The sequence below is a fragment of the Magnolia sinica genome, chromosome 3, assembly GCF_029962835.1.
Source record: "Magnolia sinica isolate HGM2019 chromosome 3, MsV1, whole genome shotgun sequence".
Lineage (NCBI taxonomy): Eukaryota > Viridiplantae > Streptophyta > Magnoliopsida > Magnoliales > Magnoliaceae > Magnolia > Magnolia sinica.
The window spans coordinates 84,390,710-84,408,745 of NC_080575.1; the positions used below are offsets into that span (position 1 = coordinate 84,390,710).

The following is an 18,036-nucleotide window of genomic DNA, read 5'->3' on the forward strand; positions in this document are numbered from 1 at the left end:
ATATATATATTAATATGATTTTTGGTGGGCCACGTGTGTGGGACCCACCTTGATATATGTACTCCTCACCGTCCATCCATTTGATCAGCCCATCCTAGGGCTTGGGATGAAAAATAATATTAAAAAAAAAAGATTTGGTTATCAAGTGGACCACACTACCAAAAATAGTAGAGATTGGACGTCTATTCATTTGGCGAGCTCGTCATAGGCTTGAGACTAAAAATGAAGCAGATTCACCTCTAGTGGGCCACGTATGTGGACCCCACCCCTGATGTATGTGGATCATCCAAACCGTCCATCCATTTGATCAGCCCGTCCTAGGGCTTAGGATGAAAAATAAAATAGATTTGGTTATCAAGTGGACCACACTACCAAAAATAGTGGAGATTGGACGTCTACCATTGAAACCCCTTTTGGGTCATAAAAGTTTTGGACCAATATGATATTAGTTTCTCAGGTTGGTTCAGGTCCTTGTGACTTATGAACAGACTGGATGGAAAATACATGTTATGATGGCCCCTGTGAGATTTTGTACAGTGGAAATCACTGTCCCCACTGCTATTTGTGATGTGGTCCAACTGATCTTTTGATCACTATCACCACTGTTATTTGTACTATGATGCAGTATTGGATCTGCGCAGTCTGTGCAGTGGCCCACCTTGATGCTTGAGTCTACCATGCTATCCATCCATTTTTCTGGGATGAGGCCCACCTGTGTGTGTTGTGGGGCGCACCATGATGAATGTGTTTCAACCATGTCGTCCACCTGTTTTGTTAAACCTTGGGCTGCCCCATCAGGCCCACTTGATATATATGAGGCCCACCTGTTGTATGAGGTCTACTTTGATGTATTTGTAGCCATCTGTGGGGCCCACCTTGATGTAATGTAGCCCATTGTGATGTACATGAGGCCCATTAGTGCGGCCCACTGACGCGGCCCACTTGTTGTATATGAGGCCCGGCTCATTGATAATGCCCACTTGATGTATATTGGCCCATTAGTGCGGACCATGTGATACGACCCACTTGATGTATATTGAGGCCTATGGTTATGACCCATTGGATGTATTTGGGGCCAATTTGATGAGGCCCGATGTAATGTATTTGAAGCTCATGGGTAGAGGCCCATTGTGATGTATTTTCGACCCATTTGGTAAGGCCATTGTGATGTATTTCTAACCCATTTGGCAAGGCCCATTGTGATGTATTCAAGGCCTATGGTTGAGGCCCAGTGCGATGCATGTATGGCCCGTTAAGTTGTGTATGAATCCCTTGTATGGGCCACTCCTTGGGAGCAATGTTGGTTAAATGGTCACATTGATGGGCAATGATGGTTGAATGTCCACCTTGTGACCTTCCCTTAGGCATGGATAGGCCCATTTTCATCGTTCTCTAGTGGGTTAACCCAAACGCTTGGGCCCCATTGACATTGCTTGATCGATCATTGGCCGTCCATCTATGGACCCCGCCTTGTGTCGAGGCCGATTATCGAGTCGAGGCCGATTCCGATTGTCGATTACCGATTTCGATTATCGGGTTGAGGCCGATTTCGATTGCCAAATACCGATTTTGATTATCGAGGTCGAGGCGATTCCGATTGCCGATTATCGAGGTCGAGGCTGATTTTGATTAGTATTAGGCCTCGACTTGATGCATTTGAGGCCTATGTAAGGTATGTGAGACCTATGTGATGAGGCCCATTGTGGTGCATTTGAGGGCCAGGTGATAGAGCCCATTATGATGTATGTTAGGCCCATATGAGAGGCCCATCGTAATGTGTATTAAGCTCGTGAGTGAGGCCCATGGTGTTGTATATTTGGCCTTTGTGTGAGGTTATGGGTCCACTATATGTTAAGATCTATGAGGGCCATTCCTCGGGGCAATGTTGGTTAAATGTCCACATTGTCGAGGTCGATTGTCGATGCCGGTTATTGATATCGATTATGAGTATGTGACGGCATAACATCATGATACATGCCCATATACATCATCTACATGTTGTTATGAGATGTGGTTGATCATTGCATATGTCATTGAGTGTGTTGTTATGAGACTCCCTAATAGGCGGATGTTATCTCACATGAGCGCACGGTATGCGCAGGATTGATGCATGACTGGATTGTATGACTCATGCATCTTGCATTATGATTACTGTATGCCCTAGCGACATCAGGGCTGTAGCCTCCACAGGCATATCATGGGTGGCCAAACGAGACACCGAAAATTTGTTCTAGCATCGGGCTGTCATAGATGACCTTAGGTAAAAATTTTTAAACCCTCTTGGTACCAGAGGACGCCCCAACATCGAGACCGAGTGGATACATGAGCTCCTGAGTGCCGAATACCAGGAGGCCGCGTCTCCCACTGTATCATGGTCGGTTGGGAGGGGGTGTGGCCTTACCCGCCCGAGAGCAGGGGGCATTGCTAGGCTGAGTTTGACCAGCTCGTGAATGGATCCGTTATCGACGTGTCGAGTAGGTATTGGCAAACTATTGGCCAGGCGGATAGTGAGGTTTCTTACGCTCACTTGGACTGCGGCTGGGAGAGCGGCAGTGCCATTTGGAGTGTACTAAACCCCGGTGATGATCCCAGAGATGAACTGTACTGATACGTGGACTTATTGAGCAGGAGTTGCATACTCATTCATTCATTCATTCACTATCCACTCGGGCTGGTGGTGCGCGACTATTTGTTACGTGTACATTCGCGATGGCCAGGATTTCGGTTGGGGCGCGCAACTAACTTGAGATCAGGAGTTTACCACATTGAGACTGACTATCCAAATTAGGTATGGGACTAATTTGGATAAAAGTCCCTTGTAATGGGCCCCATAGCCTGCGATACTACGTACTATCATCCCAACTTCACACTCTAGCATGGTCACTCCATTCGCACCACATATTGCATTATATCTGTGACATATGACAATTTGGGTTATTGTGTTTCTGCATTTATATGGTCTAGGTATGGCTGACGCTATTTGTGTTACTCATCAGGAATGTATATTGCATTGTATCCTCTGCATTTGATATTTGGCGCTCTATGACTCCTCATCTGCATAGTTGATTCATATTGCGTATTCTAATATTGTATGACTTATGGACTTGTCAGTATTTTCGCTTACTCTGTCATCTTATGATTTGTGATCTTGTCAGTATTTCTGTTTACTCTGATAATTCCTGATCTTGTCAGTATTTCTGCTTACTTTGATAATTCATGATCTTGTCAGTATTTCTGCTTATTCCGACATTGTACGATTTATGGATTACTAGTATTTTCGGTATTGTATGACTATGGCATTGTATTGAATACTTGGCACTTACCTTGTGCACACACTTACACCACCCTCTAAGCTTTCTATAAGCTTATGCACGATAGATGCGTGCAGGTGATGTTAAGTTGCAGCGGTGTTGAGCTTGGAGTGTAAAGTGGTCTTCTGGAGCTTGATTTTCGATTTATGTATTTCCTTTTTAGCATTGTACTAAAATGATTATATTAGTGGATATGTGGTGGTGATGTTGCCTTTGTGAATTGGGTAATCTTGTGGTTATGCTTATTATGAATTAAATGTATAAAAAAAATCCTCCTTGTAGGATCCTAGAATCGGAATCTAGCATATGGATACTAGGAACCGAGAATGGGGTACTACAGACGCTGTTGGCATCTGATTCGGCGACCGGGATTCCTGTGAATCGGATTTTCGGGTTTGGGGCGTGACAACGGTGGACCCTCCATGTAAATAAAGGGTGGACATCCCTCCCGACATGTTCTTTATGGTGTGACCCACTTGATTCACTAATCCGCCTGATTTTAAGATAGTGATGGTAACACGTGCTGAAGCATTTGATGGACGGGTTAGATCTTATGCATGCATCATGTGAGCCCCACATCAATAGAATGATCAACTATTTCCACACACGTCCATTCTCATATGGTTAGGCAAATCATCCTACTTCTATGATGTGTAACACCCACTTCTCAAATGATTAATCCAAACCATGGACGTGGCCCATCCATGGTTTTGACTTATGGCACATTTCGACAATTGGGTCTTAAACATGGCCCATCTAGACTGGGCTTTTCCAGCACTTGTCCAAGTTGCTTCTAGACAAATGGACAATCACCATCCACTACACATTACGCAATTCAACGGCCTGCAAGGAAAATTCACCGACAAAAGGAACTTTTCCATCTGTTCAAATACCGAATACAAATGCCTTGATCAACCGTTGATCCCAGATGGCCCACCTCAAAGGCCCATATTCATCAGGGTAAGGAAAAGGCACTCACCTGGAGATGGTTTGGTTGAGTTGGATCTACCTCTTGATGGCTTGGATCTTGTGGTGAAGGGTCCACCTCTCTCTCTCTCTCAAACTTGTTTTGCTCTTGATCTCTCTCTCACACATAAATCGGTTTTAACCAGAGCTGGAGAGGGAAAAAGGAAATTGAGAGGGAACGTGCATGAGTTTTCAATTTTGAGTGGTGGAAAACTTTGGCACCCGCGCCAGTCTCGGGCCTACAATGTGCATGAGTTTTGAGTGGCCATCGTGATGTATGTGTCATATCTACACCGTCAATCCATTTTTTTGTATCGTTTTAGGATATTAGCCTAAAAATGATGCAGATCCAAGGCTCAAGTCGACTACACAATCGGGATTAAGGTTCAAGTGGACTGCACAATCAGGATTAAATTCTTACCGTTGAAAACTTCTTGGGGCCCACAGAAGCTTTAGATAGAGCTAGAGTTGGGCAGAAAGGGACCGATCCAGCGGATCCAACCCGATTAGACCCGATCGTACCCGAACTGATTCGAACCGAAGGCCAGGATTAGGTCGGATCGAGTTGGCCCAGCAAGATCGGACCGTTAATCGGATCGATTTCAAATCAATGGTCAACTGGACCGACCCAATCCGGAATCCGATCTGATTGGATTCGATCCGTACAATGTTTATTCACCATTGTTTCCTATAATGTTGTCCACTTGAGATTGGGATATACCTCTTTTTTTTTTAATACCATAAAATATCTAGAAAAATAGATGGACGACATGGATGAAGTAAATACATTACGGTGGGGCCCACAGAGCACCGACTTACCATCTTTGATTGGTGGGATGAGGAGTAGCCAATACATCTTCTCCAGTCACATGGCTCGAGGTGAGCAGAGCTCCCTGACGACAGCGAGCCTTTCATGTTTGCTTGGGATGTTAGGTGGGTCCCACCGTGATGTTTGTGATAAATCCAACCCGTTCATCTATTTTTTTGAGTTCATTTTAGTATATATGACCAAAAATTAGGAGGATCTAAAATTCTACTGGGCCACACAAGATGAAATAGTGGGAAAAGGAATTCCTACCGTTGAAACCTTCTTAGGATCTGTCTTGATGTTTATATGCCATCCAAACTGCTTATAAGGTCTTTTTTACTGGGATGAAGTGAAAACACCGAAAACTAAAAACTTAGACCAATATAAAACTTTGATAGCCATATAAATATTTGAATGGTGAAAAATAAATCCCTACTTTTTCATCTCTTGTGGGCCATTTGAGTCTTGGATCTACCTTATTTTTTCTCATGTGTCCTAAAATGAGATCGAAAAACAGATGGACGGGTTTAATTTCTCACGAACATCGCAATGGGCCCCACCTAGAATACTTGCGCAAGAGCTTCCTGCGAAAGCCTTTCACAGGAAATCCACGTCCTAGATGCGAAGACGTCACGTCTGACACTCCTCGAGCTCCGGGTTGTACGAATGGTTCAAAGGAGATCAAAGTTATATGGGACCCGTAGTGATGTATTTTTTATATCTACACCGTTTATATATTTTTAGATATCATTATGAAGCATTATCCAAAAAATGAATAATATCCAAAGATCATCTGGACCACACCACAAATAGCGATAGAGATAATGATTTTCACCTTAAACAATTCGCGTGGTTCGCTTGATAGTTAGATTTGTCTTATTTTTCATCTCAAGCCTTAAGATGAGCTCGCCAAATGCATGAACGGTTTGGATATAAAACATACCCCATGATCAAATCCATGGAACTTACTAATGTGAATACAGTGCAATGCACTGCGCGTGTGCTTTCTTGCTAAGTAAGCCACCGCCGGAAGTGGATTGCGTGCTGAGTAACTCCGTACCCGAAGCATGCTGAGTATACTCTGTGGGGTCCACCGTGATTTACATGTTTTATCTACTCCGTCCATCCATTTTAAAAGATTATTTGAAGACTTGAGCCCCAAAATTAGGTATATCAAAATCTCAAGGGGACCTCACTAAGGGAAATCGATTCGTAACTGTGTAGGTAACTCAGTACACGTGTACTGAGTAAACTCTGTGGGGTCCACACGATTTATATATTTTATCTACTCCTTTCTTCCATTTTACCAGATAAATTAAGGGCTTAAGCCCAAAAATAAAGCATATCTAAAGCCCAAATGGATCACACCATAGGAAATAGTGTGAATTAAAAATCTTCCATTGTAAATCTCTTGAGGGCCGCAGAAGTTTTGGATCAATATTATATTTGTGTTTTCCCTTTTATCCATATTTTTTTAATCTTATGAACAGGTTGGATGATAAATAAACATCACTGTGGGGCCAGCAAGGTTTCAACGGTGGAAATCATTATTCTCACCGTTTCCTGTGATATGGTGTACTTCAACTTTGGACATGGTTCAATTTTAGTTTCAACCCCTTAAATGAGATGGGAAAACCGATGGACGGCATAGATAAAATACATATGTCATGGTGGGGTCCACACAATACCGGCCACTGGCCACCGTAACTAGCCAAACCGTGTTCGGATTAGGTGTCCGGTTTAGGTGGTGTACCACACTAAGAAACCAAACGAAATCGGATTGTGTACTGCATTACTCAGCACGTTCTTATTGTTCTGAGTAAACTCAGTCGGGCCTACTGTGAATGTATGTAGTTTATCCAGGCCGTCCATCCATTTTTCCAGCTCATTTAAGGCGTTGAGCCCAAAATTGAAGCATATACAAAGCTCACATGGATCATACCAAAGGAAAAAGTGGAATAAATATCAAGGTGGGCCCTAAGAAGATTTCAAGGGTGGGTGTCATTATTCCACTGTTTCCAGTGGTGGTCCTGGCCACAGAGATAGCGTCAACAAAGCATGTTGGTAAGGGGTGCTGATTAGGTGTGGCCCCCGACCTTACCCAACAGGTGTGGCCCAGACTGTGGCATGTAGTATATCCACGCGGGTTAAATGCTGCCCAGCCTCACCTATCATGATCTGGTCCTAACCATGGGGTCCACCTTGATGTATGTGTACTATATCCACACCCTCCATCAGTGTTGCCCGCTGAGAATGGGGCATGAGCCCAAAATTAAAGTACATACAAGTCTTATATGAAAAAGTTGAATAATGACTTCCACCGTTGAAACCTTTCTAGGCCCCACAGTGACGTTTATTTGTCATCCAACCTATTCATAAGATCATACAGACATGGATGAAGGGAAAACACAAATATAAGCTTAATCCAAAACTTCTGTGGCCCCCAAGAATTTTGCAACGGTAGAAGTTCATTTCACACTGTTTCCTGTAGTGTGGTCCATTTGATCTCTGGATATGCTTAATTTTTGGGTTCAAGCCATAAAATTATCCGATAAAATGGATGGACAAAGTGGATTAAGTACATAAGTCATTATGAACTCCACAGAGTTTACTCAGTACGCTAAGCGTACTGAGTTACCTGTACGTAATCGACTTCTTAGGGAAATAGATTGGCTACTCCCCTACCACCAGCCATGTGGGCCCCACTATGAAGTATATCTTTTATCCACATTGTTCATCCATTTTTACAGATCAGTTTAGAGATTGATACCAGAAATGAGATGGATATAAATCTCAAGTGGACCACACAACATGAAAACAATAGTGATTGATATCCATCATTAAATTCCTCCTAAGGCCCACTGTACTGTTTATTTGACATCTAATCTGTTGATTAATTCATACAGACCAAGATGAAGGAAAAAAACTAAGATCAGCTTGATTTAAAACTAAGACCTTGCCACTAACATTGTCAGTACACAATTCGTGTCCTTGTGAAGGCTTCACCTTGTATGAGGGTGGGGTGGTAGTGGAAGGATTAGACGGCCAAGGACGGTCTCTGAAGGTCTTAAATGACTTCCTATAAGACTGCTCCCAACCGTCTCTAATGTAGACGGTTTCTGACCATCTCAAATGACATCTTTTATTCCAGACGGTCAGTAGCCGTCTTTTATCCATCATTACTGACGGCTTCCGACCGTCTTAAATGATTTATGGACGTTCACCATAAGACTATTTATCACCGTCTCTAATCACCACCATAAGACTGCTAAGGACCGTCTCTATTGACCATCTCAGATGACTGCTATAGGACCGCTAATGACCGTCTCAAATGCAGACGGTCTTTGATTGTCTCAGATAACTGCGTAAAAGACAGCTAAGGACCGTCTCTAATACAGATGGTCCTTAACCATCTCAGATGACTGTTATAGGACCGCTAATGACCGTCTTAAATGTAGACGGTCTTTGACTGTCTCAGATAATTGCATATAAGATAGATAAGGACCGTCTTTAATTCTAGACGGTCGATAGCCGTCTTTTCTCCGAAGTTACTGACGGATTCTGATCGTCTTAAATGATTTGTGGATGTTCAACATTAATATGACTATTTTGCTTCATATTAAAGACGGTTAAGAGCCGTTTCTAAACCAAGGGATTTTGCAGACGGTTCACAACCATCTCAAAATGTCTTATTTTTCCATTTTTCACGTAGTGATAGCTGCCACATGTACACTTTGTTTTTTTTGAGATGGCAATCATTCATGGTTGTATTCCAAAGGTGATCATTGTGGATCATACAAGTTATTTCAAAGAAATTGGCATGAATCATCTTCACAAAAGTGACATAGTCACACACCTCCATTCTTAATTTCTCTATTATTTAATTGATCTGTTGCATGTTCTTAATTGATCTTGTTTAATTTATATTTTAATGGCATCATTTATATTCTTTCTTAGAGGTCCAACTTGTAACTCCTCAAAACCGCTCTGCTGTAAGACATCACAGTGTATGACGGTTCCCAGTAGGTTAAGTTGCAAGTCGATGTACATGGTTGGATATCTTTTATTTGTATAAATGCTCTTAATAGTTGGTTGGATGATGAATGGTACTTGTGATTGAAAATGTAAATGGACATATATATATATATATATATATATATATATATATATATATATATATATATATATATATATATATATATATGTTATTCCTGGAGGATTCATTTTTTAAGGGGACATGATATTCTTGTAGCCTATGGTATGGTGCCCCAATACTACTTGTATGTTACTAGTATATATTAGATATATGAGGTTAATTATTTGGATTTTACCTATGCAAATTTTAAAATCTATTTCTTCAGTTTTAATGCATTTTATTATGAATTGGCTAGACCAGCTATGTTTTGTTAATTACAGAAAGTACAAATCTAGTAGATGTTTTCTCAAGATGAGCAGAAGTACACCATTTTCTCCATACTTGCTAGTTCTTCTCTAGTATTTGCAAATGAATTTCTTATTATAAAATAAATAAAAACCTTCGTTTGGTAGTATTTCAAATTCTATTATTTAGTTTAAATTTCTTTAGAACAACAGCCCGTTTGGTAGAAAAGGTAACACCTCTAGCCGTGCTCCCCGAATAGTAGCTCCTTTGGAGCCCGCTTTCACGTCGACCCAAGGGTCCTAGCGTGGAACTACCAGATCTGCCCGTTGAATCTAGAAGACAGACACATTCAACATGAGCCACTATCTGGTGTATGACGGTTTTATTTTCCTTCCTAATTGTCTTTGTGGTTTTATTTCATCAGAAACTTTGGGTGGTGTCAATTTTTCACAATGGTTTCATTGGCCGACTTTGGCTATCCATACACATCACTAAATTTTGTCACTCCTATGGATATACTCGAGGCTAAGGGACCTCAGTCGAAGGGGCTGAAGAATCAATAGGTAGTTTTTTGCTGGGATTCATTTATGTGTGATCTTTTACATATATATATATATATATATTTATGTTTTGTTACATTTCATGAGTTTTTTGTAGTTCACCATCATGGGTTTTGTGATCCCTTTGTTTTTTGTAGTTCACCATCATTGAATAGTTGGTCCTTTCTTTTTTAGGTCAAGTTGTATTTATGTGTATTTATGTGTTTGACACGCGAAAGAATCCAAGAGCTCCTGATTTGCATAAAGTTGTTGAGAAGGATGAGAAGGAGCTGTTGTTGCTGCTGATGGCCATTTGCCTTAGTGATGGTCTTGAAATGAGGGTTGCAGATGGGAAAAAGGTGGGCCATGCTTTTTTGCTTCATGCTTTGTTTGCTAATGAACTCCATTAGCTAGTGGCTTGTAGTTGGTTATTATGTTGACTTCTGATATCAGCAAACTTTCAACAACTAGTCCAAGTTTTTCAAATGCTCTAACTATTCATTTCTTCTTTTGGTTTTGTAATAGACAATTGCAACATTTTTTAGCTGTGTTATGTCTACTATTGGAGGAAACAGTGCTGGTCTTGGTTGGTATATTGTATTAGTATTGCAGTTTCTTTCTTCTGTTCATATTTTGAGATCATACCTTTTTGTCATGCAATATAGAAGGGAACTGATTTAAGGCATTTGCTTTTATAGGCAATGCTGTGGTTAATGTGTACATTAATCACGAGAAGAAGTTTGCTTTTGTGGATATGAGAACTATTGAAGAAGTGAGCAATGCAATGGCATTAGACGGGATAACGTTTGAGGTAACCATGTTCCTTTATTATTATTATTATTATTATTATTATTATTTTAAAGGTACCTTGTTCCATTTATTTCTTTAAAAAAAAAAGTATTTTCTGCAATTTGATTTTGGTGATAGGGAAGACGATCCATGTCCTGAACAAAAATGAGCATGCTCTTGATATGGCTGCAGCACTTCATCACCAATTAGGAGATACTGACGAGCCAAACGATGACAATGCCTCAGTGAAGAAGAGAACTAATGTGTTACTTCTTGGTGATCGCCTTGGAGATCTAGGAATGTCTGATGGTTTGAACTATAAGAACCAAATTGTTGTTGGATTCTTGTAAGTAAATCACTGCCTTTCTGTCTTTCGTAGTTATAAATTGTAAGTTTTCCTTTTTCCTATGAACCATTGCTTGTAGATAAATGGTCTTAGTTGAATTTGTTGGGGTTATGTTTCAAAAGCTTGTTCCATCAGAAGAATTCCAACCAGAATACCATATAGATAAAAAGGGAAAAAAAGAGAGAGGTAAAATACTACGTTGATGATAATTTCAAAATTAAGCTTCTGGTGCTTCTTATTCCATTATAATGTTATCCCATTCAAATTGCTTGATATGACACTTATAATTTACGATTCGGATTGCTTATGTTAGTTACAAATACTACGTTGATGATAATTTCAATTCCTTACCTGAAAAATAAAATGATGAAATCATAGCCTTGTCAAAGCTATTTGGGTTAGGTGGATACATCACATATTGCCAATCATTTGAGATACGAATTCTCACTATTGCTCAGCCAAAGTTCAATGACAGCTGCCTACCAGACATCAAACATCCTCCTTTACCAGTTGGGGCATTGCAACATGGGGAATTTACTGATCACATCATTACATGTTTATCAAATTACACCTGAGTTCTACAGTTCCATGAGATGGTGAATATACTAACTAATATCTATTTGGATAAAGTATACCAAAGCCACCCCACGTTTATCCAGCCAGCTGCGTTTCATGTGCTGACATACCGGCCAATATATCAACACCACATGGTGCATAACAAAAAGTTCCTTGTATCAAAAACGTTTTTTTTAGATACTGATCATTTTTTGATTAACGCCAAAGGCCCAAAAATAAATAAATAAATAAATAAATAAAAATAACAAGAGAAAAGAACAAAGAGAAAACCCACCCCCAATTACAAGGGGAGAACCCCAACCCGGAAAAAGAAACAAGGGATTAGACTGACCAGACATCCAATCCCTGATACAAAGCTTAACCCTGCTAGAAATCTCTGAAGAAGAGGAACTCCGATTCCAAAAGCAGTGGTCATTCCTCTTGGACCAGATAAACCAAAGGACAGCAAGCATCGCTATTTTCTATCTGGATCTTCTCTTTTCCCCATGCCAGGATTGAAACAGCCCTTCAATGGAATTTGGCGTCAACCAAGCAACATTAAAAGAAAGCAGAATGCAGCTCCAGACTTCATAAACAAAGTGTCGGTGAATAAATAACTGATCCACTGACCGGATCTTTGAGGCGGAGGAGATAGACATTAGGAAGCACCAAAGACCTTTTGATAATATTATAGATTGTTAGAATATTGTTCCTGCCAGTGAGCAACACGAAGGCATCAACTTTAGGAGGAGACTGACTACCCTGCATTAGGGGGTGAAGAACGGGAAATTAGAAGATAAGACTTCATAAAGAAAATCCCTGACTCATCAAATCTCCAGACGAGGAAGTCAAAAACACCAGGGGAAGACTGGAGGCCCTGAAACCAGCCTAGGAGACAGAACAAGTCATCAATCTCCACATTCGACAAATTGCACCGGAAAGGGAGAACCCACACTTCCATTCCCCTGCATATGATATATTGGTAAGGCTCCCTTTATAAGTCTCTCTCTCTCTCTCTCTCTCTCTCTCTCTCTTTTTCCCCCTTTTTTACCTCTCTCTTTTGTAGATAACTAAACAAAAGAAGTCCTAGGAATTTTATTTCGATGGGAACAAAGCCTCAATTGCATGAACTCCCCCAGGCTTGGAAGAACTTGGCTCTGTCGAGTCTAATTTAATTTACTGCACGTAGAGTTCTGGGTTGATGTGCTGATGATCTTCAGTGGAGATCCGTGTGCATTCAGACCTTGGTCAACCTTTTCATTTCACCAGACATAATTTGTGCTGTAATTTTTTCATTAAAATTCAACCAGGTTGCTTGATTATTAGTTTTTTCTGTAACATTGGATAAAAGAATTGTTAAGGGTCGAATATTGCATATTAGACCCCGATTACTGCCTGATTTTACGTACACGATAATGCTTAATATTATAAATTAATCGTGTTTTTGAGTCTAGGAGAGAGTAAGGCCCAACATTCATGCAATGTAATAGTCTCGTATCTGAATTATTTTGCATAAGTCACTCGAGTTCCTACGAATTGTCCTGGAATTCTCAACTTATTTTCGTATATTTTGCTCAGGACTAGCAAAATGCTGGTTGGGGGTTGTGTTAAGGGTCGAATATTGCATATTAGACCCCGATTATTGCCTGATTTTATGTACACGATAATGCCTAATATTATAAATTAATCGTGTTTTTGTTGCAGGATGTAATAAGGAGCTTTGATTGAAAAAGAGTATTAAAAGTATGGATTTAATGCTCCGAAGCCACCAAAGCAAGGAACAGACTCCATGGGACCAAGATCGACGGAATTATATGCCAGGGATCTGTGAAAATCGAGAAACTGAAGCTCAAGTGGCCTGAAAGTCAGCCAGAATGCAAGATCACTGGGTTTCCATCATCTGTTCGACTCAAAACTCCATACATGGCCTGAGGGCCATAAATTAACCGTACACGTAAAATTTCATCCATTGGATCGCTGTGGAAGTAGCCCAATGGACAGATCAGCCCACAATTTACTGATCTGGGGCCCACCTAATCTCTGGATACACCTCATCTTCGGTCTCAACGCCTTAAATCATGTGAAGAACCAGATGGACGGAGGAGATTTTGTACATACACCAGATGGACCCCACGTGTGCATTGCATGTGTATAGTGTGCACGTGCACCAGCCGTGCACCCGTGCACTCAAAGTCGGTCAGCAGGCGTTGACCGACAAAAACTCAAATTCTTCAAAAACGCAACAGCGTTAACGCTGTCCGTCTGTGGGTTTGCTTAGTGGGCCCCACTCATCATGTAATTAGGACGGTCTGGATCGGAGAGACAGCTCGTGATGGTGGCCCACAAGGAAGAATCGCAAGCTCTGTTGCGCAACAGAGCTTCCGCGTCTTTGCTGTGAAAGACGGTGGGCCCATGACAAAGGTATAATGAAAAATTCGATCCGTCCATTGGAATCCTTTCGAAAAACCGTTGGGTAAGGGCGAGAACGGGTTGATTTCGTTGTGGCCCACAAGATTTGGCATTACACCGTTCATCTTGCGTTTTGACGGTTGAAATCTGATATACGCTATCTCCTAAAATTCTGTCACCTAGGCTTTGGCAATAAGGCCTTTGAAATCTTAATGGACGGCCTAGATCTTCTAATTACATGATGAGTGGGGCCCACTAAGTAAACCCACAGACAGACAACGTTAACGCTGTTGCGTTTTTGAAGAATTTGAGTTTTTGTCGGTCAGCGCCTGCTGACCGACTTTGAGTGCACGGGTGCACGGCTGGTGCACGTGCACACTGTACACATGCAATGCACACGTGGGGTCCAACTGGTATATGTACAAAATCTCCTTCGTCCATCTGGTTCTTCACATGATTTAAGGCGTTAAGACCGAAGATGAGGTGTATCCAGAGATCAGGTGGGCCCCAGATCAGTAAATTGTGGGCTGATTTGTCCGTTGGGCTACTTCCACAGCGATCCAATGGATGAAATTTTACATGTACGGTTAATTTATGGCTCTCAGGCCATGTATGAAGTTTTGAGTCGAACAGATGATGGAAACCCAGTGATCTTGCATTCTGGCTGACTTTCAGGCCGCTTGAGCTTCAGTTTCTCGATTTTCACCGATCCATGGCGTATAATTCCGTCGATCTTGGCCCCCTGGAGTCTGTTCCTTGCTCTGGTGGCTTCGGAGCGTTAAATCCATACTTTTAATACTCTTTTTCAATCAAAGCTCCTTATTACATCCTTCAACAAAAACACGATTTATTTATAATATTAGACATTATCATGTACGTAAAATCAGGTAGTAATCGGGGTCTAATATGCAATATTCGACCCTTAACAAGAATCTATTGATTAAGTATGGTTTCTGTTTTCGTGTATAACTATCAGTTTATTGATGTAAATTAAGTTCTGTGAGTTCCTGCAGTCTCTCCTGACTCTCATTTACGGCGACAGTAGTAGATCACTCAAATCTGGTTTTCTGTGTGAAAGCTGTTTACAAATTGAATTCTCTAACATCTCCACCACCATAAACTACATTTACAAATTGAAAAATGATATGAGCAAGCTCTGTTAGAGTAGATTCCCACCACTAATCCTAGTATATTTGAAATATCTATTATAGATTAGATTATATTAGATTTTAGGTTACTTTTAGTATATAAACATGTCATTGCCAATGGAATAATTCACCTAAGATCTTCAAAATGTAGTTGCTAAAATGTAAGAACTCAGTGATTTGGTCCTTAGTACAAGCTAAATGTATGTCATGTCATCTAGTGAGGTTGCCACATTTTAGGCACTTGTGGTGAAGCTAAGGGAAGGCACCGGGCCAAATGCTAATACTGGTGTTATCACTAGAGTTCTTGCAACTGTTGGGGAGCTTGCTAGGGTGGTGGGTTTACTTCCCTATTTTTTGGGTTATATTTTGAATCATGCAGTGTGCTATGGTACAAGTTCCAATTTCATCAAGTCTGATACTTTAAATTAGCTTGCCTTTTATGTGAGTGGTATGAAAAGGAATGATGAAAAGGTTCTATTTTGATGCTAAATTGTCGAAGCATTGCTCTAGGAGTTTTTGCTTGTTTACTTTAATTTGTAACAAGTAGTGATCATGTTGTCATTTTGGTATCTACCTCCTTTCATAGAGGCTAGCATACTTGCTTGCTGCATTACACTTTGGGGACCACATGATGTGAGGATAATCACTTACCGGTCATCTTTCCACATGAATGTTTTTTCTCTATTAGCAATGGTGTGATCTTAATTCATTTGTTGTGGTCCTTGTTATAGGGAGGTTTTGGAATGAAGCAATATCTTGGTGAACTAATGCCAGTAATTGTTGAAGCCCTCTTGGATGGAGCTGCTGTTATAAAGCGTGAAGTGGCTCTCGCAACTCTTGGTCAAGTTGTATAGAGCACTGGGTATTATGTTTTCATTGTTAGTCCAAGCCAGAATAAAGAAGGATGGTTGTGTCAGCCTGTCAGGTTGGCAGCTAGCATTAAACTTGGGCTGATGTTTTTATCATGAATCCTGACAACTTTGAGATTTGTTTATTTTAGAAAATTCAGAGAATGTGTCCTGATTGAGCATGTGTTGGTTCGGGGCTCCCTTATGCGCACAATTTCCATGTGGAATGCATTGACGAGTGGCTCCGGTTAAATGTGAATTGCCCCCGTTACCGCTACTGTCTTCCCTAACCTCAACCTTAGCGCCCTCTCCAACCTTCACGCCGACTCTAGGCGTCTCACTGCTAATGTTTTGACAGCCACACGCTATGTGCACATGCAGCCAGCAGGCCAGCTCTACCTGTTGAGGTTGTAGGCCTGCTACGCATAATCCGAATGGAGAATGCTAGTGGAGGCAATGATGATGCTGGCCTAGAAGCAGTAGAAGATGGATGAGCAATGTTGTCTCAGTGTCCGCCAAGCACGACGGCACCGGTGATGACGGGCGCAACCATGACTTTGTATTATTTGTAGAACCTAATGTTGTGTAGCAGTTTGATTGAGTTAAACTTTAAATAGACTGTTGTTAACTGTTTTGTTGGTATTGTGGCTTTCATGATTGATTGTTTCATGAGTGGATTGAATGAATGGATTAGTAGTTTAAATAAATATTTTTAAAAAATAAACATTTTTAGCCTTAATTTGTAACTGAGGCTTGGATTTAGCCTCGGTTGTTGAGAACCAAGGCTAAAAATCCCGTGGCTAAAGGCTTTAGCCTCGGTTGTTGAGAACCAAGGTTAAAAATAGATTTAGCTTCAATTGGGGGCAACCGAGGTTAAAATTTGGATTTAGTCTCAGTTGGAAACAATGGAGGCTAAAATTTTGATTTAGCCTCATTTTGAAAAAAACTGAAGCTAAAAAGGTTCGTTTAGCCTCACTTGAAGAACTGAGGCTACAAAAGTCATTTTAGCCTCGGTTGCTAAAACTGAGGCTAAAGCCTTTAGCCATGGGGGTTTCAACCTCGGTTTGGATAACTGAGGCAAAACTGAGGCTAAAGGCTTTAGCCTCAGTTTTTAACCTTTTTAGCCACAGTTTTGAACCAAGACTAAAACCCCTTTTTCTTGTAGTGGAGCTATCCTCACTTACTTGTCGAGCTTAAATGGTACTAGGGGTATGGCGAGTCTCGTACAAGTGGAGAAATGAGGGTATAGCAATTTAGAGGGGAGAGAGAAGAAAGAAGAAAGTGGCCAAGGGAGACTTAAGTCCTCTACAACACCTTTATGTATAAAACAACAAGTCTCTATAGCTCACCATGTTTTAAGTGTAAAATTCATTCCGCCCATTAGATTCTACACATTTAGGTATATAAAAAGCCAGCTATATCCATAATCCAGATGAGCTCCACCACATAGAACACTGTGAATGCAATGTGACCATAGGTTTATATATGGGTTACCATGTGGTATATCTTTTTATTTATGCCCATTTGACCGCCTCAAATCTAATGACTCGGATAATGCTACATGGCAATGAAATCTCAATAAGAAATAGATGAAAGATTTCTTCGACTGCCCTGATAATTAGAAGAAATCAGAATCCGTAAAGTCATATGTAACTCAAAATGGGTATGCACATCTAAGTACAACAATGTTACACATGCCATTTATTTTGCTCACATGGCAAAGCAAGATAATTATCATAACGACCTTAAAATTGAGGTTGGGTTTCGACCGAAACATGATCATGACAAGTGACGCATTTGGCATATACACTTTGGCATTGTGTAGAGGCCTTACAACAAAAAATGCCTGAGGAGCAGAGTAACGACTACACCAAGTTGGCTAAGTTTCACGGCGCATTATTCATGTTTGCATGAAAAAAGGATAGCTATTACCGAC

The 18,036-nt window shown here is 40.8% G+C and overlaps 1 protein-coding gene across 1 annotated transcript; it reads left to right on the plus strand.

Annotated features, from left to right (window-relative positions):
- The first annotated feature begins 10,096 nt into the window (after nucleotides 1-10,096).
- Nucleotides 10,097-16,256, plus strand: LOC131240100 (uncharacterized). Its single transcript, XM_058238150.1, has 5 exons — nucleotides 10,097-10,364; nucleotides 10,531-10,591; nucleotides 10,704-10,816; nucleotides 15,490-15,585; nucleotides 15,984-16,256. The coding sequence occupies exons 1-5, from the start codon at nucleotides 10,215-10,217 to the stop codon at nucleotides 16,104-16,106; spliced, it is 543 nt and encodes a 180-aa protein (XP_058094133.1). The 5' UTR covers nucleotides 10,097-10,214; the 3' UTR covers nucleotides 16,107-16,256.
- The last annotated feature ends 1,780 nt before the right edge of the window (nucleotides 16,257-18,036 follow it).